Here is a 25,724-nt window from a genome sequence, read left to right as displayed (position 1 = left end):
ATTAATTTCTCCAATGCAACCTTCTTACTCATACTAATTTCCTTCAATTCCTCATTCTCCCTCGTCTCTTGGATCTCTGATTCTGGGAGATTTCTTGTATCTTCCTCAGTGAAAATAGACACGAAGTAATCATTTAGCTTCTTTGCCATTTCTCTATTCCCCATTATAAATTCTCCTGACACTGCCTGTAATGGATCCACAATTGTCTTAGCCAAACGTTTCCTTTTTATGTACCTATAGAAGCTTTTACAGTTCGTTTTTGTTTTTTGCTAGTTTACACTCATATTCTATTCTCCTTCCTTTATCAGTTTCTTGGCCCTCCATCGCCGTATTCTAAAATCCTCCCAATCCTCCTTATTACTATTTCTGGCAACTTTCTAGGCCTTTTCTTTAAATCTTACACAATCCTTAACTTCTTTTGTTCTACAGTTGACTGACTTCTCTTTTTGGGTTTTCGTACCTTAAAGGACTGTATAGTTGCTGTAAACTATATAATAATTCTTTAAAGACTATCCATTGCCTGTGTACCGTCATGCCTTTTTATGTATTTTCCCAATCCACCTCAGCCAATTTGCCCCTCATTCCTTCATAATTTCCTTTGTTCAAATTTAACACCCTGGCTTTAGTTTGAACTACCTCACTTTCAGACATCATGTAAAAATTCTATCACATTATGGTCACTCATCCCGAAAGGTTCTTTTCCAAGATTATTAATTAGCCCTTTTTCATTACACAATACTAGATCTAACACACTCCAGAAACTCGTCCTCCACAGCATTAGTGCTCATTAGGTTTACCCAGTCTATAGGCAGATTGAAGCCACCCATGATTACTCTATTACCCATGCTACATGCTTCTCTAATCTCCTAATTAATACCATGCCCCTCACTACCACTACTGTTTGGCCCTATAAACAACTCCTACCAATGTTTGCTGCCCTTGCTATTTCTTGGCTCCATCCAAACAAATTTTACATTCTGTTCTTATGATCTGAGATCCTCTTACTAATGTACTGATCCCGTCCCTTATTGTCAGCGCAACTCCACCTCCGTTTCCTTTATGCCTGTTCTTCTTAAATGTCGAATATCCTTGAATAGTCAGTTCCCAGTCTTGGTCGCCCTGCAGCTATGTTTCTGTAATGGCAATTAGATCATATTTACTTCCTATTTGTGCTTTAAATCATCTACCTTGTTGTGAATGCTGCGTGCATTCAGGTAGAATGCCCTTAACTTTGTCTTTTTGACATTACTCCTAGTTGATGCTCACCTTCGTTTCGCCTGCCTTCGACTTTCACTTGCTACTTTTCTACTTCCTGTTACCAGCTTTACTTCCATCAATTTGAGCTACCCCTCAGGTTCCGACCCCCCTGACAAGCTAGTTTAAACCCTCCCTAACAGCACTAGCAAATCTTCCTGTGAGGATATTAGTTCCAGTCCTGTTAAGGTGTAACTCATTCAGCTTGTGCAGATCCCAACTGCCTAGAACTGGCCCCAGTGCTTCAGAAATCTAATGCTCTCCCTGCTACAACAATTTTTCAGCCACGTGTTCAATCTCTCAATTCTCCTATTCCTGTGCTACATAAAATATTTCACTCGTCTTTTGCTTTTGTTCCCGCTTTCTTTTTACTCCTGCCCTTCTCCTCACCAACACCAAATGCACTATCACAACCTAACCTTATTGGGGGAAATTATAAGGAATTTACATTTTGCATGATTGTAAATGTCAACTGGAGCTCTGACACAATGAATTGCTCGGTAAGCTACTTTCTGTAGATTTCAGGTGTGTACTCGTCTAACTAGAAAAGTTTTCAAATTAATATGAGCATTGTTAATTATTTCTTGCTTTTTTCATGCATTCTTTATTTTAAATTAAAATTGGGCAAGTGTTGGTGAGGAGTGAAAGCAAGACCACTAATGGGAAGTATATGTGTGCTGCTTTCTATCATCTCAAGATTGCATTATTCAACATCCCCCACCTTGTTTTCAGGCTTTCTGAGCATAGATATTAAGCCTTAGTGATCCTCTGTCACACCTAGATACACCCGAATATTATGATGTCAGTCACAAAATTATGCAGAGGCACTCGCTGCATCTGATTCTGATACATTTTATAATTGGGCAGAGTTTGATGTTCTCAAGAAATCAAGAAAATTAAAACTTGAAATAATTCCTTGCGAAAACCAGTGTCTGGCCTGAGTGGTCCTTCCTTTTCAAGACATAAGACCATAAGACATAGGAGCAGAAGTTGGCCATTTGGCCCATCGAGCCTGCTCCGCCATTCAATGAGCTCATGGCTGATCTGATAATCTTCAACTCCACTTTCCTGCCTTTTCCCCATAACTCTTGATTCCCTTACTGATTAAAAATCTGTCTTATCTCAGCCTTGAATATACTTAACCACCCAGCCCCTTCAGCCCTATGCAGTAAAGAATTCCACAGATTCACTGCCCTCTGAGAAAATAAATTCCTCTTCATCTCAGTCTTAAATGGGTGACCCCTTACTCTGAGATTATGCCCTCTAGTCCTAGACTCTCCCATAGGGGGGAAAAAACCTCTCAGCATCTATCCTGTCAAGCCCTCTAAGAATCTTGTATGTTTCAGTAAGGTCACCTCTCATTCTTCTAAACTCCAATGAGTACAGGCCCAATCTACTCAACCTCTACTCATAAGAAAGCCCCTCCATACCCGGGATCAACTTAGTGAACCTTCTCTGGACTGCCTGCAATGCCAGTATATCTTTCTTAGATAAGGGGACCAAAACTGTTCACAGTATTCTAGGTGTGGTCTAACTAGTGCCTTGTATAGCTTTAGCAAAACTTTCCTATTTTTATACTCCATTCCCTTTAAAATAAAGGCCAATATTCCATTTGCCTTCCTATTACCTGCTGAACTTATATGCTAGCTTTTTGTTATTCATGCACGAGGACTCCCAAATCCCTCTGTGCTGCAGCTTTCTGCAGCCTTTCTCCATTGAAATAGTATCCAACTCCCCTATTCTTCCTACCGAAGTGCATAACCTCACATTTTCTGACATTATATTCCATCTGCCAAGTTTTTGCCCACTCACTTAACCTGTCTATATCCCTCTGTAGACTCTGTCATCCTCACCACTTGCCTTCTCACCTATTTTTATGTCATCCGCAAAATTGGCGATAGTACATTCGCTTCTCTCATCCAAGCCATTAATTTACATTGTAAATAATTGTGGCCCCAGCACTGATCCCTGTGACACTCCATGAGATAAAGGTTGCCATCTTGAACATGCCCCCTTTAACCCAATTCTCTGTCTTCTATTAGTTAGCAGATCCTCTACCTATGCTAATATACTACCCCTAATACCAAGGGCTCTTACTTTATTAAGTAACCTTATGTGCAGTACCTTATCGAACGCCTTTTGGAAATCCAAATATATTATATCTACTGGTTCCCCTTTACCTATCCTGCTTGTTACCTCCTCAAGGAATTCTAATAAATTTGTCAGGCATGATTTCTCCTTCATGGAACCATGCTGACTCTGCATGATTATATTATGTATTTCTAAATGCTCTGCTATTGCATCCTTTATAATAGACTCTAACATTTTCCCAATGATGGATGTTAAGCTAACTGGCCTATAGTTACTTGTTTTTGTCTTCCTCCCTTTTAGAATAAGGGTATTACATTGGCAGTTTTCCAATCCTCTGGCACTTTTCCAGATCTAAGGATTCCTGGAATATTAATACCAGTGCCTCCACTATCTTTGTAGCTACTTCCTTTAATATCCTAGAATGCAACCCTTCAGGCCCAGAGGACTTATCAGCCGTTAGCCCCATTAGTTTCCCTAGTACTTGTTCTCTAGTGATAGTTATTGTATTTATTTCCTCCCTCCCCTTTTGCCCTTGATTATTTAGTATTTTTGGAACGCTATTAGTGTCTCCTACCGTGAAGACTGATGTAAAGTATTTATTCAACTCCTGTGCCATTTCCTGGTCGCCCATCATTATTTCCCCAGCCTCATTCTCTAAGTTCATTTTGGCCTCTTTCTTCCTTTTTATATATTTAAAGAAGCTCTTACTGTCCATTTTTATAGCACTTGCTAGTTTACCCTCAAAGTTTATTTTCTCCCTCTTTATTATTTTTTGGTCATATTTTGTTGGTTTTTAAAACTTTCCCAATCCTCTGGCTTACCACTAATCTTTGCCGCACTGTATGTTTTTTCTTTTTATTTGATACTATCCTTGGTTTCCTTGGTTAACCATGGTTGGTTTATCCCCTTTCTAGAATCCTTCTTCCTCACTGGGATTTTTTTGTTGTGAGTCATAAACTATTTTCTTCAATGTATGCCGTTGTTCATCAACTGTCTTTTCTGCTAAACTCCTTTCCCAGTCCACTCCAGCCAACTCTGCCCTCATTCCTTTGTAATTACCCTTATTTAAGTTTAGCACAGTTGTTTCCGACCCAAGTTTCTCTTTCTCAAACTGAATGCTAAATTCTGCCATGTTATGGCCACTGTTTCCTAGGGGATCTTTTACTCTGAGATCATTTATTAAACTTGCCTCACTACATGTTACCAGATCCAAAATAGCCTGACCCCTGGTTGGATCCACAACATATCGTTCTAGGAAATTGTCGAAAACACACTCAATTGGTAGGATTTTTCAGTCGGCGTGCAAGGGTAGGCCCGACACGCTGGCACGTAAAGTGTCGCGCGATGACTTCAGGCGTGCGTCCCAACGTCATCATGCTGTCTTGTGATGTTTCATTCGGCGGGCGTGCGCCGGAGTCGGCTGCGTACCTGCCGATAATGAAAAGGCCTATTAAGGCCATTAAGGAACTAATTAATTTCAAATTTACGCTGCCCGCCAAACCATTAGGTTGGGCAGGCGAAAAGACTAAGCACCGTTTAAGTGTTATAGGAAACCATCCATGAGCGGGATGAGGTTTCCTAAAGCTTTTACAAATTGAATTTTTAAAATTTCTGAAATATAAAAACATGCCCCATGACATGACAGTCACATGAGGGGTATGTTTAATTAAATTTTTATTCTGTTTATTTATTTATTTCAAAAGCGCTTCAATCTCCTTGAGGCAGCTCTGTGCCTCAGGGAGATTGAAGAGCTCTTGCGCGAAAGAGCACTGGTCCTGACTCTCCCTCCCCCCAACCCGCACAGGTAGTGCTGAGTGCTACCACTCGCATCTTACTGAGCCCGCCCGTGTAAAATGGTGGCTTGGAGCCAATCGCAGGTGGTGGTCGGCTCTGCGACCGCTCCCGCCGAGCCTGCCTGACAAGAGAAAAATTCTGGCCTATGAATTTTTGCTTGTGGCTACCTCTGCCAATTTGATTTTCCCAATCTACATGAAGATTAAAGTCACCTATGATTAATGCACTGCCTTTTTTACATGACCTCATTATCTCCTGATTTATTTTCTGCCCTACAGTATAGCTAATGTTAGGGGACCTATAGACTGTTCCCACCAGTGACTCCTTTCCCTTGTTATTTCTTACCTCCATCCATATGGATTCTACATTTTCCGATCCAAGATCATTTCTTGCTATTGTACTTATTCCATCTCGTGCAAATATAGCAACCCCACCACCCTTTCCTTCCTGCCTGTCCTTTTGAAAAGCTGTGGTACATAATTTGTTTGCTTTATTATATCCAAAGGAATTGATAGACTGCCTTCTCCAGAAACTAATCAGAAATCAAAAGTAAGAGTAAAAAAAAACCTAGTTAAAATAATTACATAGAGATGATACAGACAAACTAAAAGGAGATCAAGGCACCTAACCTTAGTGGCAAAGCAAATCGACATGTTTGAATGCAGACTTTGATTTAAAAAGGGAAATATACAACAGCTAACTTCATTTCCCAACCACTGTAGATAGGTAATACTAGTATTTTCTTCAATATTTAATCATGGCTACCAGATTGCGGAGAGGAAGGGGTAATTGCTGATAGTAAGTAGGATAAAGACACTTGTATAATGGGAGGGATGTTATAGCATGTAATACACAATTGATTATTCCAATGTTATTATACAGGCTATGTTTAAGCTGCTGTGTTTCTCCAAGGCCACGTCCAATTGCTGCAAATTCTAAAGTTAACTACAGATTAATTAATTGTTGGTGGGGTAAATTTTCAGATTTGGATGTGTTGGGTAAATTTGCAGCTCAGATTGGCAGGAAATGGCATGAAATCACTGCCTCTTGGATACTTTTTGCTTTCTGAAGTGACAGATGCAAGCCTTTTATACATAGAAGGCAGTTAATAGCATAATCTAACTTTGGCCAGCAGGCAATTTTTAATGATAAAAATCTGTTAATGAATAGAAAATGTTCAACCCTGGAATGTTCACACATTAAATATCAAACACTGACTCAAACACATTCAGTGAAGGGAAAATTCCTTCCTCTGTTTCCTACCTTTTGGAGACTAATTTTGCAGCAACCAGTCTTGCACCTTCCCTCTCCTTGTTCTTTCCACTGTGATATGTAAAGACGATATCCACATGATTGAAGACTTGTTAGGTGTTCTTGTTGAACTCAGAATTGATGACACAGGCACAGAATGCTATAACAATATTTACACGTAATGGGAATAAGCTGCACTCCACAGTTTATTTCTTCACAATTGTATTTTCTTCAATTTTTAATAAACAACTGATTGACTTAATTACCTTAGAACTACATTCACACTCAGGAATCCTGTGGCTTTCTATCACCTCCATTATTAAAAATGTTTGGAGGGCACAGTAAATTTGAGCTCTCTACAAACTTAATTTTGATTTCTGGACTTTTGTTAAAGTAGGAGATGAAAATATGCTGAGTAGCCTGGGTTGAAAGGATTTAGCAGAATTTTACTGCATGCATTTGACTATCATTGCTAAGCTCAAAGCAGTTATTTAATGCATTGTGAACTACTGATTATGGACCATCCTGTCAGGAGCAATAGTGTTGATATAACAGAGATCCAAACATTGTGAAAGTAAATTAAGTGATGTGTGCAGTAGGACACAGAGAACCAAAACTGCTGCCCAAAAGTCAATTGATAAGCAATTGGAGACTGTTCCTTAAAGTAGGATTCTCAAGCTATAGGAGATAATACTTCATTGCTACCTACATATTTAGTTTAAGGATTGCTCTGAGATCCAAAATATTAACAAATCTATGTTGTACAGTTCTGGGGCTGGAAACTTTGTTAACTTTGTTCCCCAATTCTCCCCTTCTTCTGAATATACGGATTCTTATATGGGTATAGTTTCATGGATGCTGTTACCTTCCTGTTCCTTGTTCCAAGTAGTCATTCTTTTATATATGAGCTTAAACAATGAATAATAATAGGATACGTAGAAGAAGCATCAGATTGATCTCATATTGGCCTTGCCCAGCATCAACATATACAGTTTGAGGACTGAATCATTGGATGGTGATAAAGAATGGGAACCCTTGCTGGCATTTTTTGCCACATCCTAGCTTGGGAACATTACGTCTAATTGTAATGTGTCTCTCTTCCCCTAACCCAGCTGAAATTAGCTAATTTAATCTTCGAACTTTTCTGTTTGAAATGAAAAATAATAAATTTGAAGGGCCAGGGAATGTTGGTAAATACTGGTCATGGAAAAGGATAAGCACGTAAAGAATTATACCATCGGAAGTAAAGCCACACTGGGTGGTGTCCTAGGTGCAACCATCTTCAGCTGCTTCATCAATGACCTTCCTTCCATCATAAAATCAGAAGTGGGGATGATCGTTGATGATTGCAAATTGTTCAGCACCATTCGCAACCTCTCAGATACTGAAGGAGCCCATGTTCATATGCAGCAAGACCTGGACAATATGCAGGCTTGGGCTGACAAGTAACAAGTGCTAGGGAATGACCATCTCCAACAAGAGAGAACCTATCCATTGCCCCTTGACATTCAATGTCATTATCATCGCTGAATCCCCCACCATCAACATCCTAAGAGTTACCATTGACCAGAAACTGAACTGGACTAGCCATATTAATACTGTGGCTACAAGAGCAGGTCAGAGGCTAGGAATCCTGCGGCAGGTAACTCACCTGACTCCCCAAAGCCTGTCCACCATCTACATGACACGTGTCAGGAGTGTGATGGAATACTCTCCACTTGCCTGGATGAGTGCAGCTCCAACAGCATACAAGAAGCTTGACACCAGGCCAGAGCAGCCCACTTGATTGGTACCCCTTTCACAAACATTCATTCCCTCCACCACCGATGAACAGTGGCAGCAGTGTGTGTACAAGATGCACTGCAGAAACTCAACAAGGCTCCTTAGGCAGCATCTCCCAAACCTATGACAGCTACCATCTAGAAGAACAAGGGCAGCAGACACATGGGAGCAACACCACCTGGAAGCTCCCCTCCAAGCCACTCACCATCCTGACTTGGAAATATATTGTTGTTCCTTCACTCACTGGGTCAAAATACTGGAAGTCCCTACCTAACAGCACCGTGGGTGTACCTACACCACATGGACTGCAGCGGTCCAACAAGGCAACTCACCTCCACCTTCTCCAGGGCTACACCAGCCTAGCCAGTGATGCCCACATCCCGTAAATGAATTTTTTTAATTGTAAAAGAACAAATACTACAGCTTCGTCCTGTGACTATTAAAGGGACAAACTGTTCCTTTTAAATATTTTAAATGCTAGAATTTGTGGAATGTTGGAATGATTAACTTATTTACCCTAGAATTACATTTGCCCTCAGGAATGCCGGATGTGGTAGGTAATACAGCCAGGTTTTGGCAGGTCACTATGTCGGGCATGGATTGGGGAATAGGACTGGATGGAATTAATCAGAACTGTATTGGTTATTGAAATCTAATTGAGTATAAATTCAAATAGAACAGGAGTGTAATCTTGGGCTTTGACCCTGATGGAGTAGACACATTTCAGACTGTAATCCACACATGTCAAGCTCGCTGATGGTACTCCTTCCTGAAGAGTGTCTGCAATTCCTTATAGTGAAATATTGATGTCACGTTCGATAAACTTGCACTGTTCAACCTTGGCATCTGTGGAACAGGAAAAGGAAAATTGTCAATTCAATGACAAAGGTTTAATGCTTAAATATTGAGCTGAGGTATATACAATAATAATTATAATTGTCAGCACAAGAGCCCATTTTTAATACCCAGGTCGAGAGCCATGGCAGCTGGCTCAGGACACCACCCTGGTAAATCAAGCAGTAGTGTGCAGTTGTCTCTTAAGTTTCTGGTTTGAAAACTTTCTATTGTAGGAGAAAGAGAAGACTGAAGGAGATGGTGAGTTTTATAGTTTTGAACTCTAAGAAGGAATTGGTTAGAGCACAAAATGATGTTGTAAAGTCAATTTCATTGGAGTGCGAATGCAGGGAGGAGGATAAGTGTAGGACAGACTATTTACAGTTAAGAAGATACGAGGAAAGTTCCAAGAAACACACATGAATCATAAAATAGTTACACCATAGAAGACAGTCATTCAGTCTGGCAAGTTCACATCAACTCGCTGCAAGAACAATTTAGCTAGTCCTACTTCCCTGCCATTTCCTCTCGGCCCTAAATTTTTTTTTCTCTTCAGTTGCTTATCCAATTCCCTTTTGAAGGGCATGATTGAATCTGCCTCCACCACTCTCTTAGGAAGTATATTCCAGATCCTAACCATTCACTGCATAACAAAGATTTTCCTTGTTCCATTTCTGGTTCTTTTCCAATCACCTTAAAAATAGATGAAATTGGGAGGAAATCAAATTTAATACAGGATGCAGACCATGGACAGTTTTCCACTTGAGAGATTATAAATGAACAATCTGGGTCTGAGGTTCTGTGCTAGGATAATGCAGGTCTTGGGTGGTGTGCTGGGGTGGTGTGTTGAGATAGTGCAGGTCGGATTGGTGTGCCGGGATAGTGCAGCTCTGGAATTGTGATTGGGGAAGTGCCAGTATGACATGACAACCTTGATAGTGGTCTACAACTATTCCCCTACTCCCTATTCTAAGGGCAACCACCGCTGAGGGATTAACAAAAGAACTGAGAAGGCAAATACATGATAGTCAGATGAAAGGGGCCTGTTAAATACATAGGATGACAGATAATCAAATTGATCAAAAGATCAAAGTTGGATACATGGAAATGCTGAACTAAAGATGAAATGGGAGCAAGATGGACTAAAGAAGATTAATACAAAGCAGAATGAATGTTTTTTATTTTGCTCAGACAGGGGCTATTGTTCTTGGTGCTGAGCTGGCTCTCATTCTGAACAGTGTGTTGTATTTTAGCTTTGAAGTCAGACAGTTTAACCATTCATCATTCACAGTGGAGTGTAGGAATTGTACTTTGTGGTGATTAATTTTTGATTTTTACAGCCTCCTTAGCTCCCTGTCATGCTCACTTATTCTCCCAAAAGTAGTAAGTGCCCACACCAATTGTAGAACTATTAGTGAATTGCTGGGGTGACTAGGACTGTTGGTGCCAATCTTCATTGTTGTCACTAGGATTTCAAGAAGTTATAATTACAAATGTAAAATTTTTGTACAAGACCCTGTTTGAACTGTGAAAATACAATTAAAGATTCTGTCCTTCAAACTTGAGCTCTGTGTGAAGGGAACATTTTTAGCTGGAGTTGAAGTCCAGGAGGTTACAGATCCGTTACAGGTGATGGCAGTGCTGTTTTTGGAGCAGTATGGAACAAATTAAAGAATCATGATCCGTTAAGGTGTTTTTGGTTTGAGTGATTTTTCCCTGTAAGCCTGGTGACAGCACTGATATGGTGTGACTAGGGCTGGCAGTTCCTCAGAATTAGTCAAGGGGCAATGAGCATACGGGGCCACAAAAAGAGACAGATCCTGCAAGTGTAGTGTGTTGGTCAGCCTTTGAAATAGTGGGATGAGGGGAAGAAACCTGGAAATGGGGACTGGGGAAGTCTGAGGAGGCAGAAAATATCAATTTTAAATAGCAGATCACTTTTAATTCATGGTCACCACCTTGTGTCCCCTCTTTTAAGCCATTAAGAACTTATAATATGTAATACTTTTTCCAACATCCTTTGAAACCTCATGGCTCTTGAGTGAAGATAATCCAAAGCACATATCTTACTCCCAATGGGAATTCCACATTTGTTCCTCGTCTTGGGGCGTAATATTTGGTTGCAGAACACCACATAATTTTCTTCTCTTTATGGAAATGAGTTTGTTTCTTTTAAAGAAATTGTTTCATTTTGAAGATTTAAGTTTTTAATCTAGTTAAAGGCAGTTGTATTATTTGTAAATTGATCAATTTGTGTCACTTCTGGTTGGGAAGTTGGAAAGTATAATTTTACTTCGGGAGAGTGAGTTAGAACTGATTGAACATTGCACTTAGCACATGTGCATTTTTGCTTCAGTTATCTCTAATCTTTGGATTCTGGTGTGAAGATAGGCTCTCCTGATTGTGGGCATGCTGTCTCTGCAGTTTTCCTTTCTCCATACCTCAAGAGGGAAGAAGGGTTGCTTGCAGACCTGGCTGTAACCCTGTAAGTGGTCTTGGGAAAAGTGTGCAAGACTGTTTGGGATTATTTGCATTCCCCTGTATTTAGCTTTATGGTCTGTACAACAATTGTGGAGTTGTAAAACTTCTAAATTATTTTTTTAAAGTGTACTTAATTTAACTTATGTTTACATGCAAGCTCATACCTTAAGAAATATTTGGCTCATCCTGGACTGATATACTAATAATGAATTGTGCTTGTTTGCAGCCTGATCAGAGAGAGAAGAGCTTTCAGACTGACAAAGGTGGCAGCCAGATTTTCAAGGGACATCGGTAAAGAACTCTTTATTAATTGTTTCTCATCAGAATCCCAGTATGTAGCTTAAACAAATGTTGCAATTGAGTAATCTTCAGTAATTTCCTAGCTGTGGAATTTTTCTTCAAAGCAATGGAAATTGCAGGTAGTTTCACTTAGGACTAGGTAGAATGAATGTCCAAATCCATTCTCCCACTACCATTCCAACCACCCCTCCATACTCCCAAGCAAATAAGTTTAGGCTTTATCATTTTTCTCCACCATGGTCTGATCATTGAATTTATTGCTGATCTTGCTAAAGGTGAAATCAGGTCCCTTTTTTCTGTCAAACTAAGATGCCTTGTAGAGTTTTTATATGGAAGCTATTCATTCCTCTTTAATCATAACAAATCAGAATATATTTGTTAAAACTTCCAGGTATTTCCTTTTCTCTTCAGCCTTGGGAGAAAAATGCTATTGAAATTTTGGGAAGATTAAAACACTTCAGAATACTGATACCACTCCTTGCTTTCCTGTGAGACACATTAATAATTAGGAATATGCTGCAGTAGTATGTAGGACTGAGCAAAAACAAAACTGTGAAAGCCATATGCACTTCCACTATATTTCTCTTGACAAAGTCTGATTTCACTGAAATGCAGTCCAGTACTAAAACATAAATGGTACAGATTATTTATTTCAATAGGACAACAAATGGAACTATAGGGAGGAAAAAAGTTACATCCATTATTGTATTGAAAATTCTAATTTAATTCTAATATGTACTGATAAGCAGATTCTACATGCATTTTTAAAGAACAAAAGGCAGGTGTATAAATTATAAATTGTTGTTTTCCCATTGTTGTGCTTTGAAGAGTGAGAATCAGAATCTGCAGCGGCTGTTATCCATTTTATACATATATATTAATTTTTCTACTGTTCACGGGATAGCCTGTAGCAAAAATGCCACTTGAGAAGTTGACCTTTTTATTTTCAATTTTTGAGCCTGCAAACTTTCTGCCAGAGACATTAAAAGAATAATTTTGCTGCCTTATAACCTTCAGAATGTTCTGGAAAGTGGTATTTGTAAAGCATTTTGATATCTGGAGTTAAGCTACACCCCAGACTAATTGTTGACCAACCCTGCACTCCAACCCCTCTCTCCAGCTGGGGAGACAGGCAAGTGATATAAAACTTTGAAAATATCTTCTTTAATCATTGTTAGGAGGCATGACAAAGTGTCTAGTCTCCCATCTCTACCTCTTTGGTTGTCCTCTGATGCCTTACTTTATTACATTGCTGACACTGACAGGGAACCTTCACGACAGTGACAATACATTCTACATTTAACAATTTCTTCTGGCGTTTAAAACAGCCTTCGATATTAAGCAGCATTAGCTTGCATATTTTCATTACCTGTTCTTTTGTTTCCTGCCCCATCACCCAATTCTGTCCCCATCTGAAGACACTGCTCCTTGCTTGGGTGCAGATCCATAGATGCCAGGGACCAACCCAGTACTTTCCCCAAGTGTTCATTCTTCATGTGTGGTGCTGCACTCACAAATTTGCTTTTAAATTGTGAATCAAACCAGTGGGAAAAAGAGATGTACAAGCATAGGCTGCTGTGATGTTTTAAGTAGCATGCATAGAACATTGAGTACAACATTAATCACATTTTGTGTGATGATGCAGGTGTGTTTACTAGCCCATTAAAACTAGTGGCACCTGGGGAGACCCAGAGAAAAATGAATCTTTCTCATTGCTTGTCCTAACATTTCTGTGATTGTGAATTTTTTAATGGCACAGAAGGAGGCCATATGGCCCATTGTGTCTGCATCGAATTCTAGCAGGTTTACTAGTGTGAAGACCCATATTTTGGGAGTTAGCAACTGCAGAATGATATAAAAGCACCTTTTAAATACTTCACAATCCTCCATTGATTTGAAAAAAAAATTGCATTTATATGGCACCTTATTACATCCTCTCAGATTGTGAATTACTTTGAAGTGCAGCAAAATTCACTATTTAGGGAAACACCAAGCATTTTGCACACAGTAAGAGGTGAATGACCATAATATGTTTTTAGTGTTGGTTGAGGAGGATTATTGACGTTGACACTGGGTGAGCTTGCTAGTACTTTTCAGTTGGTGTCATGTAACATCCACCAGAAGCATCAGAGAAGGTAGATAGGTCTTGGTTTAATATCTCACTGAATCTCTGGCATTGCAGCACTCAGTCCTACATCAGCATGTCACCCGAGGATATGTTCAAGTTCTGAAATGGGCCTTTAACACAGAACTTTCTGATTCATGGTAAGAATGCAAACGATTGAGCCAGACTAACCCTTGTAATGTTAATGTAAACATAAGAACATAGAAGCAGGAGTAGGCCATTTGGTCCCTCAAGCCTGCTTGTCATTCATTAAGATCGCAGCTGATCAGATTTGTGGCCTCAACTCCACTTTCCTGCCTGCCCCCATAACCCTTGACTCCCTTGTCAATCAAAAACCTATATAACTCACCCTTGAATATCTTCAATGGCCCAGCCTCCACTGCTCTCTCAAGATGAGAATTCCAAAGACTGATGACTGAGAAGAAATTCCTCCTCATTTCCATCTTAAATGGGAGACCCCTTACTTTGAAACTATAACCCTAGTTCTAAATTCCTCCCACAAAGGGAAACATTCTCTCAGCATCTACCCTGTCAAGCTCCCTCGGGCTCTTAGAAGTTTCAATAAGATCACTTCTCGTTCTTCTCAACTCCAATGCTTATAGGGCCTAACCTGCTCAATCTTTCCTCATAAGACAACCCCTTCATCCCAAGAATCAAAACAGGAAAAATATAAAGCTAAATGTAAATAGCTAGTATTCATTATTATCTAAACGAGGTCACCTTGTTAACCTTTCTTTCATAAGGTGCAATAGCTTCCCTGCATTCAGGAGGTCAGCATCTATAATCAGCCCTCTGGTAACTGACCCAAATACACAGTCCTAAGTTATGACTCTGATATTTAAATAGGACTTCAGGTGTAATTTCATGTTAATTACTCCTTATCTGCACCATTGCGCAACAATGTCATACATAACACATTAATCCTGTAGTACTTCCCGTTAACTGACACAGCTAAAGTGGTACAGGCTTGCCAAGTCTATGGGCCAATGAAATGCCAGCATATATTCTAGCCTGTTTCGGTGTATTTTTTTTAAAAGGGCATTGAACATAGGTGTAACATGCTAATTGTGAACCAGATAAAATTGACTTTCTAAAGATGCAGCAGTTGAATTAAGATCCAAATTTCTACATCTCCAATGACCAAGTACTCCAATTCACTTAAAAACATCTCTCTATTGGCGCTTTCTCTGTCCCCTCCTTTCATCTCTCTACCCTGCCTTCTCTTTTCTCTGCCCCCTCTTCTCAGGAACAACGCTCTCAGGGACAGATTTTCAGTTTGCTACTTGGGTGGGAAACTGGCTTTGCTCATTTTTCCTTCCCATTCAAATCAATGAAATTGAAATTCATGTGGTTTCTAAATTTGGCGGTCAATCTGCAGCACCATTTCTATGTCAGGGTAGTGGGTTGAAAATTTGCCTCCATGTTTATTCCTCGCCCTCTCTCCTCTCCTCACTCATCCGCCTACACCACCATCACTGAATTAATTGGTTGGTTTTGCTTGGAGCAGGAATAAGGAACTCACTGGGTCGCAGAACCCTGGGTGTGGGAGGGGAAAATCATCCAGGATTCTCATTCCTATTATTCACCTGTTTGCATGTGAAGGTAGTATGGGCTATACTGTGACTCCCTTTATGGTACAATAATCTGTCACTTGCAGTTTGGCTCACACACATGGAAAGTGGCAGTTTGGGTGACGGCGGTTAGTACTGATGTAAGTGTCGAGGGCAGGAGAAGAGGGAAAAATAGTGAGAAGTGGGCCGGGGAGGTGGGGGAAATTATTTGAATCTTGTAATTTCTCAATGTTGAACTTAAACTGGAAACTTTGTTTTTTAGAAATCAGGTGACGTGTCTGTCGGTCTCCATGGATGGGACATTGCTAATTTCAGGATCACATGATGAGACAGTGAGACTGTGGGACGTTCAAAGCAAGCAGTGCCTGAGAACAATTAATCATAAAGGTAAGGCTAAAATATTTATTAAACGGAGGTGCTTGAGCACATTTGAGAGCTTCACATACACTTACTGTGTAGTATTATTTATGTACTTTTGCATGGCAGCTCGTTCCAATACTCCATTCATGTAATTCCATCATCCTCACTTCTGTCAAGTAGAATCTTAACAGCCATCCAATGAATAAACCTGGTCCAAGTATGGAATGCTCCCAGTTATTCCTGCTTTCAATGTTCATTTCATTTCACCAATCTCATGCCTTATTTTGGGTAAAGCTAGCAAAACAGGGCAGCACTAATCATTCACATATTAACAAATTGCTACAAAATTCTAGATGACATATCTTGTGTTTTTAACTGCCATTCAGCTGCAGAATAAATGTCTAAAGGTTTGGATCATGCTGAGTTGCTGCGTTTTTATATTTATTCTCTAGAAAGCGGAATTGCCTAAATGTCTTGATAAATTAGCTGAACACCAGGGAAGCACAAGCTTCCGTGACCAAAGGTTTGAAGTAGAGAAAGTATCGGTCATGGTTCTTAATCCTGATCAGTGATTGTTGCACAAAGGTGCGTTAGTGAAGGACTTGAAATTATTAAAATTGTGCTAATTTGGCAAATTCAAGATTTGAGTTTGGTTTGGCCCCAATCCATTGAGCATTCTTTAATGCGTAGCTTCATTATATGGATTAGCATAATTCTGTTACTATTAATTTCAAATAACTAGAATTAAGGCAACTCTTGGTGCTCCTTTAACTGGTGCTGCTAATCCTATCCGGAAGAACCATTCTCTGATGTGATGATGCTCCATATTACTAGTTCCCTTGATGGATCAGATCTAAACTCTGCAGTCCTGCCACATCCAGTTGTGAATGATGGTGGAAATGAAACAACTCATTGATGGAGGAGGATCCACAAATACCATCCTCAATGCTGGAGGAGCCCAGCACACTAGTGCAAAAGATAAGGTTGTAGCATTTGCTACAAACTTCAGCCAGAAGTGCCAAGTGGATGATCCATCTCAGCCTCCTCTGGAGGTCCCCAGCATCACAGATGCCAGTCTTGAGGCAATTCGATTCACTCCACGTGATATCAAGAAATGGCTGAAGGCACTGGATAGCGCAAAGGTTATAGCCCCTGACAATATTCTGGCAATAGTACTGAAGACTTGTGCTCCAGAACTTGCCGTGCCCTAGCCAAGTTGTTCCAGTACAGCTACGACACTGGCAACTGCCCAGCAATGCAGGAAATTGCCCAGGAATGTCCTGGACAACTTCAACCTGGCCAATTACCCATACCCATCTCGATTATCAGTAAAGTGATGGAAGGGGTCATCAACAGTGCTATCAAGCGGCACTTGCTTAGCAATAACCTGTTCACTGACGCCCAGCTTGGGTTCCGCCAGGGTCACTCAGTTCCTCACCTCATTACAGCCTTGGTTCAAACATGGACAAAAGAACTGAACTCCCGAGGTGAGGTGAGAGTGACTGCCCTTGACATCAAGGCAGCACATGACCAAGTGTGGCACCAAGGAGCCCTAGCAAAACTGGAGTCAGTGGGAATTGGGGAAAACTCTCTGCTGGTTGGAGTCATGCCTAGCACAAAGGAAGATGGTTGTGGTTGTTGGAGGTCAATCATCTCAGTTCCAGGACATCACTGCAGGAGTTTCTCTGGTTGGTACCCTAGGCCCATCCATCTTCAGCTGCTTCTTCAATGACCTTCCTTCCATCATAAGGACAGAATTGGGGATGTTCACTAATGATTCACTAATGATTGCACAACGTTCAGCACCATTCGCAACTTCTCAGATGTTGGAACAATCCATATCCAAATATCCGGGCTTGGGCTGACAAGTACCATTCGCGCCACACAAGTGCCAGGCAATGACTATCTCTGACAAGAGAGAATCTAACCATTGCCCCTTGACATTCAATGGCATTATCATCACTGAATTCCCCACTATCAACATCCTGGGGTCACCATTGACCAGAAATTGAACTGGACTAACCATATAAATACTGTAGCTACAAGAACAGATCAGAGGCTAGGAATCCTGCGGTGAGTAACTCACCTCCTGACTCCACAAAGCCTGTCTACCATCTACAAGTACAAGTCAGGAATGTGATGGAATACTCTCCACTTATCGAATTCAATCCGGAGAAGTGTGAGATAATGCATTTGGGGAGGGAATACTCAATAAACAGGAAGGTATTGAGAGGAACAAAAATAGCTGGAAAAACTCAGCAGGTCTGACAGCATCTGCGGAGAGGAATACAGTTAACGTTTCGAGTCCGTATGACTCTTCATCAGAACATGCTGCAGGAGTATTGAGGAAGTGAGACATGCCTTGGAGTGCATGTCCACAGGCCCTTGAAGGTGGCAGGACAGTAGACAAGATGGCCAAGAAAGCGTATGGAATGCTTTCATTTATTGGGCGAGGTATTTAATACAAAAGCAGGGATGTAATGATGGAACTGTATAAAGCGCTGATTAGGCCACAGCTGGAATTTTGTGTACAATTCTGGTCACCACATTACAGGAATGACATAATTGATCTGGAGAGAGAATGCAGATGAGATTTACAAGAATGTTGCTAGGGCTTGAAAATTGCAGCTATGAGGAGAGATTGAATAGGCCAGAGTTTTTTTTCCTTGGAACAGAGGAGGCTAAGGGATGACCTAATTGAGGTGTGCAAAATTATGAGAGATCTAGATAGGGTAGACAGGAAATACTTTTTTCCCCTAGCTGAGGGGGTCAATTGCCAGGGGGCATAGATTTAAAGTGATTGGGAGAAGGATTAGAGGGGACATGAGGAAGCTTTTTCACTCATAGGGTGGTGGGCACCTGGAATTCACTGCCTAAGTTAGTGATTGAAGCTGAAATGCTCAACTCATTTAAGAGGTACTTGGATCTGCATCTGAAGAGCTGTAACCTGCAAGGCTATGGACCAAGCGCTGGAAAGTGGGATTAAAATGAGCAGCTAATTCCTTTTTTCTCTTTTGATGGGCTGAATAGCCTCTTTCTGCACCGTAACTTTTCTATGGTTCTATGGTTTTTGCCTGGATGACTGCAGCTCCAACAACACTCAAAAAGCTTGACACCATTCAGGACAAAGCAGCTCGCTTGATTGGCACCCCATACACAAACATTCACTTCCTCCACCACCAGTGCACAGTGGCAGCAGTGTGTACCATTTACTAGGTGCACTGCAGGAACTCACTAAGGCTCCTTAGGCAGCATCTTCCAAACCCACAGCCGCTACTGTCTAGAAGGACAAGGGCAACAGACACATGGGGGACACCACCAGCTGGAAGTTCCCCCCAAGCCACTCACCATCCTGACTTACAAATACATCGCCGTTCCTTCGCTGTTACTGGGTCAAAATCATGGAACTCACTCCTTAACAGCACTGTGGGTGTACCTACACCACATGCAGCAGTTCAAGAAAGCAGCTCACCACCACCTTCTCAGGGGCAATTAGGGACAAGCACTAAATGCTGGCCTGGTCAGCGATGCCCACATCCCATGAATGAATTTTTTAAGAAATGAAGGCCAGGAATGTCCAAAAGCATTTATGTGGTATAGAGCCTTGTGACCACGTGGGCAGATAAACAGAGAGAATATTTCAAAAGCCATTTTAAAAATTGAATTCCTCCAGAGGAACAAATAATGTAAAGGCTACTGCCTGCTCCTCTTTTTGTTGGATTCCTGCTTTCTGCATGTGTCTCCACCAGCATTTCTTGATGATAGCCTATTATTTCTCTCTCCTTACATCTCCACCAAATTATTTTAACTTTGATACGGGATCAACAAAAAGCACCCACAATAGGGAAACCCTTTAACACCAGTGAGGTAATGGCATTTTCCAATCCACCATTTGTGAAATTGAGGAAGACAAATCGACCCATGGGTAAAATACAATTTTGGCTTTGAAGGACACAAATGGAGAATACTACAGTTTTGACACCTAGTTTCGACAAGCTGTGCAAACATAAGTCAGAGAGGTGTGGTGCATTGTCTCAGCTAGTTAGCTGATCTTAGTTAGGGCACTGACATCCCCCTCAGGACTAATGAGAGGCTAAACAGACAGTTACTGTTCCAGATTAGAATCAAATGACTCCTGCTAAGATGTGCTTCCATATAAACATAGAGTCAGGACTGGACAGGACATAACCAATTGTTTACAGTTAATAGCTGACAAATGCTAGCTTGGCTTATGGATAAAGAATGGTACTTGAAAAAGACAGCTGAAAATCACAGAACCCATAGCCTGTCAGAGGTAGCACCTTCATAAAAGAGAGAGGAAACTGACAAAGAGCTGTAAAACCCCTCTGCTCATACTTTTTCTAACTCCCCTGTGGTTCCCAAGGGTATAGTTTTATGCAGATTGGGCTGCTGTATTTTGTTTACGGTATTTTTGTCTTAAAAGATGTGACATAAAATTTAATTTTGACAAAATGATTAGCTTCCAGGTGCTAATTCTTTCCTTATCACAAGTAGCTTCATAACTGGGAAAATGGAAAAATGTAATTTCAGTGATAACAGTAGGAATGTCTGGAGCAATGTAATTTGTGAAATGTAATAAATGAATGAATGAGTAATCTGACGGCTGTCTGATTAAATACACCCCTTCAAGGGACTCTTGTTTTCCAGAAATGATTTTGTTCAATTATTTGACATTTAACAAAGCCTATAATGGTTGAAGATTGTATTTTACAGCTGGTTGCTGTTCAGAGGATTTGACTTTTTTAAAGCAACCTTGAGGGGCTATAATGATTTAGTGTTAATTACTAAATTGATATTTTTTTCCAAATTCAAATTTTTATGCTCTCAGTTAAGCTGGCTCATATATACATTGAGAATACATCAGGAATTTTTCTAAAATTTCTTCGGATCCTGAAAGCAATGCATCTCATTTGTTTAATTTGTAGTTGGTCTGCATTTGATTCATTGTGGACCCTATACCTGCATGCATTGTGTAAGAAGATAAATGTTCAGGGATAATATGCCAGGTTACATGGAGAAGGCATAAGAGCAAAAAAGTGGCAAATGTGGTATCAATAGTCAGGAAAGCAGCACTGTATGGATGGTCCTTGTGTTTCCAAATGGATATTATTGTAGCGGAGGCCCAATTACAGGCAGGGGTATGCCACTGACTAACAAGTGATCCTGAGGAGATTAAATGAGATAAACAAGAGACAGACCCTGGTGGGGGAGAGGAGAGGGGAAAATAAGGTTGAGACTAATTTAAAAGATGGATGAGTAGTGTACGTTTTATTATTTCTTATTGGGCGGAGAGAATAGCTCTGCACCTGTTGGCTTAACTATTTTTTAAATTCCCTCTTAAATGGTCTTCACTGATCCTGCCTTCCTTGACTCTGATGTTGATCTATCATTGTTTGTCTGAGATTTCATTCCCGTTTTGATAATTTGGTGCTCTCCCACAGCTCTCTAGGTGTTTGCTTCAAATTCTGTTTGGAAGCGAGTTCCTTTTGTGATAAGTAAATGAGCTTGACGTGGAATTGTGCCAGTCAGATCAGGGAAGTCTCAGGTTCCATCCAAGGTCACTGTTAATTTAGCTGATTGAGGTTTTTTTTACTCATTCATTGGATGTGGGCATCACTGGCTAGGCCAGCCTTTATTGCCCATCCCTAATTGCCCTTGAGAAGGTGGTGGTGAGCTGCCTTGTTGAACTGCTGCAGTCTGTGTGCAGTAGGTACACCCACAGTGCTGTTAGGGAGGGAGTTCCAGGATTTTAACCCAGCAACAGTGAAGGAACGGCGATATATTTCCAAGTCAGGATGGTGAGTGGCTTGGAGGGGCACTTCCAGGTGGTGCTGTTCTCATTTGTCTGCTGCTCTTGTCCTTCTAGATGGTAGTAGTCGTGGGTTTGGAATGTGCTGTCTAAGGAGCGTTAGAGGGCTCCTGCAGTGCATCTTGTAGATGGTACACACTGCTGCTGCTGTGCATCAGTGGTGGAGGGAATGAATGTTTGATGATGGGAAACCAATCAAGCAGGCTGCTTTGTCCTGGATGGTGTCAAGATTCTTGAGTGTTGTTGGAGCTGCACTCATCCAGGCAAGTGGAGAGTATTCCATCACACTCCTGACTTGTGCCTTGTAGGTGGTAGACAAGCTTTGGGGAGTTAGGAGGTGAGTTACTCGCCGCAGGATTCCTAGCCTCTGACATGCTATTGTAGCCACAGTATTTATATGGCTGGTCCAGTTCAGTTTCTGGTCAATCAACCCCGAGGATATTGGGGGATTCAGCAATGGTGATGCCATTGAATGTCAAGGGGCTATGGTTAGACTCTCTTTTGTTGGAGATGGTCGTTGCCTGGCATAAAAACAAAAAATGCTGGAAAAACGCAGCAGGTCTGACAGCATCTGTGAAGAGAGAAACAGAGTTAATGTTTTGAGTCCATATGGCTCTTCTTCAGAGCTAAAGAGAAGTAGAAATGTGATGGATTTTATACTGTTTAAGAGGGGGTGGAGCAGGTGGAGCAAAATGGAAAGTGAGGGATTGGTGGGAGCTCAGGAGAGATTGACAAAGATGCCATGGATACAAGACAAAGGGAGTGTTAATGGTAGTGTTAAAGACTAAAAAAAAGGTGCTGATAGTGACATAAAGGTAAGATAGCAAAATGTGTTAATAGCAGAACGAGGGTCAGCGTTCTGTGAAAGCACAACATAGAAACAGGGTCTTTCATCTTTATATAGAATGGGCAAACCAAATTCTTTGGCTAACGAGTTCATGAATGTATACAAAGGTATTATAGATCAGCATGTTGAGGAACCCACGAGGGAACAGACTATTTTGGATCTAGTATTGTGTATTGAAAAAGAGTTAATTTATAAACTTGTAGTAAAGGGGTCTCTATGGAAGGGCGTTCTTCATATGGTAGAATTTTATTTGAGTTTGAAAGTGATTTAGCCAAGTCTGAAAATAGAGCCTAAAATCTAAACAAAGCAGAGTTGGCTCCGGTAGATTAGGAAACTACATTAAAAGATATGATGACAGACAAGCAATTTAAAGAATTAATGCATAATTTGCAATATATTATACATTTATTTTAAGGCACAAAAACCCCACAGAAAATGTGGTTCAACCATAACTAATGGGATGAGTTAAAAATAGTATTAGATCAAAGAAAGAGATTTATAGTGGTACCAAAAAGAGTAGTAACCTAAGGATGCTAGAACTCAACAAAGGAGGACCAGGAAATTGATAGAGTATATGAGAAAAAGAGAATATGCCAGTACACTTGCAAGAGACAGATTGCAGATGTTTCTATAGGTATGTAGATAGGAAGAGATTAGTGAAAGTAATGTGGGCCCCATTAGAGACAGGGACAGGTAAAATTGTAATGGAGAGTAAGGAAATGCAGAGACTTTAAATAACTACTTTGCATGTGTGTTCATGGTAGAAGGTGCAAAAAACAATGGGGAGCCAAGAGTCTAGCAAGAATGAGGAACTTAAATCTGTATGGGTAAAAGCATTGGTACAGAAGAAATTAATGAGATTAAGTGGCAACATATGATCTTGACCTGATGACTTGCTTCCTAAGGTTTTAAAAGAGCTAGCAGAGATAGTGGACGCATTGGTTTTGGATCTTCCAGAATTCCTTAGATGAATTGTACTGGAATAATTCCCTCTTGACCGAAGTTTGTGGCGTTCTGCTTCCAAGGTAGTCCTGGCAAATCAGTAAATATTAGCAGGATCTTCTCAGGGCTTCTCTGAGGGACACCGGAGCTACAATTTTCATCTAATTGGAACCAAATAAACTAAAGTTGCTTTGTGAAAATATGAACGTGAGATTCTGGTAGATACAGAAAGTTCTCAAGTTCTGCCACAGAACAGGTCTGATCCATGGTCTGATCCATGCATTGATCCCACCATTAATTTCCATTACCCTTCACTCTGCATGAACAGCAAAAAGCTCTGATCATAAGCATGTTCATTTCAGCAACTGCAGTGCAAGGTCACATAAGGTGACCTTGTAATGTGCTTCATTAATCCCTCCATTTATGATCTGGTTACATAACAATGGCTTTAAGAAGCGTTATTATTGTGGTTGCAAATAAAATGAGGCTAAACTGCTTTGTTGCCTTCATAGCATGGATTACAAATTGTAAAATGTTAACACTGCATTTAATTTATGATTGCTTATTATCTTTGTATACTTGTAAAACAAAATCTAACGATCAAGCATTTGGAGGGTAATTATTTTCTTCGTGGTATTCTCAAATAATTGATGCCTTGCAGAACATGAACTCCATTGTAACATATTTTGGTTATGATTAGGACTTTTTAATTTTCCTATTCAAACCTACTCGAAGTAAAACTGATTTATCTGCAGCTTTAATTATGCAGATTAAAAAATTGATCCCTGTTGTATCCTTGTTTAGGTGCAATAGCACAAGGTATGTTTTTTTTTTCACCCTTTTGAGTCTTGATGGTGTCCAGTTTCGCAGACATCCTAATACTCTATGCTACCTGCCACAAGCAACCACACTTTGTGTCTAAACAGTGAGGATTGGCAGGCTACTGAATTGAAGAAGGTACCAACTTCAAAATACATATTTCACAGTAATAGTTTTTGGGTGGTGAGCAGGTTCCCTGGCTTGCTTATCTTTTCATGTCTCCCCAGCCCAAAGATACTGAAGTTGATTGCAGTTATTGGTCCAACTGAAACCAGCTAATTCAACACAAATATAACTCTGCCTTCTTGCTGTGGAGAGCTATAGTAGCAGTGTGCTGCTGAGTTAATCACATGGGTTAAGTTCAGTTTTCACAAAAGACACCAATTTAAACAAATTACCATGCGAGTCCAATTTGTTTTTTTCATATTAACTTGATGGGATTGATGAACCTGTTAGCAAAATAATTGATCTGAACTGGATCAGATAATCAAGACTAACTCTTCAATGCGATACTATGGGAGTGCTGTAAAATTGGAAGTGCAGTCTTTTGGATGAGATGTCCAATCCATGTTGTGCCACCCTTTCATTAAAAGATCCCATGACACTATTTGTAGAAGAGAATGGAAGTTCTTCAATTTATCTTTTATCTATCCTTAATAATACAAGAAATCAAAGTAACTTGGCATTTATTTCGTTGCTGTTGGAGAGCCCTTGCAAATTGTTTGCCACGTTTGCAAAAAAGTGTGTGACTACACTTCAAAAATATCTAAATAACTTGAAAACATTTGGGATGGCATGAGGATATGAAACTGCATTATGTAAAATGCAAGACTTTCCTTCTTCTTTCCTTTCTGTATAATCCACACGAAATATTCTCTGACCAGTGGTCATTACTATGTATCAGTTTTTCTTTTACCTAGATTACTGAGTGAGTTGAGATGAGTGGGCATCTTATCCTGTGGTAATAACTCCCATTATATAAATAGTCTATAGTATTGGGTCCCTGAGGTCAGAATTACATTAATAACTGATGCCATGAAAGAATCTAAGTTCATCTGATTTCTAAACCCTGCAAGAATATGAATAATTATTTCAAAAATATTTTGCAATGGATTAAAGGAAAAGGAGGCCAAAAGAAAAGTTTGACTTAGAGTGATAGCTGCAGATCTGGAATGTCTTAAAATATCAACCTTCAGGTTCTTCACCAAATGCCACTAAAGCCTAGAGAGAGCCAAATTGAAAATGTTGACTGTTCCAGCGGTGGTCTAATGTTTTAATTAAAATCCGTTCAACACTTCTATGTTGCTTCTGTTCTGAAGCCTCAGTTCATCCATCAACGTCTGAATCTTTTGTTCTTTCAAGATTCCATGTCAATCTTTACTGACCTTGGAAGCCTTATGCCTGGGTGGGTGGCCCCTCTGGCCTATTTCTGTATTCACTTTG

At 40.3% G+C, this 25,724-nt stretch overlaps 1 protein-coding gene across 1 annotated transcript in view; it reads left to right on the top strand.

Moving 5' to 3' along the window:
- The window catches only part of wdr18 (WD repeat domain 18), a 208,749-nt gene that overhangs the window by 135,100 nt on the left and 47,925 nt on the right, over window positions 1-25,724 (top strand). The window contains exons 6-7 of the mRNA XM_078555761.1: window positions 11,714-11,778; window positions 15,746-15,870. Of these exons, the coding sequence (XP_078411887.1) occupies window positions 11,714-11,778; window positions 15,746-15,870 (190 nt within the window). The remainder of the gene's footprint in view (window positions 1-11,713; window positions 11,779-15,745; window positions 15,871-25,724) is intronic.

The sequence above is a fragment of the Cetorhinus maximus genome, chromosome 13 (genome assembly GCF_964194155.1).
Source record: "Cetorhinus maximus chromosome 13, sCetMax3.hap1.1, whole genome shotgun sequence".
Lineage (NCBI taxonomy): Eukaryota > Metazoa > Chordata > Chondrichthyes > Lamniformes > Cetorhinidae > Cetorhinus > Cetorhinus maximus.
Note: the sequence above shows the minus strand (reverse complement) of the source record. Positions and strands in the feature narration are given on the sequence as shown.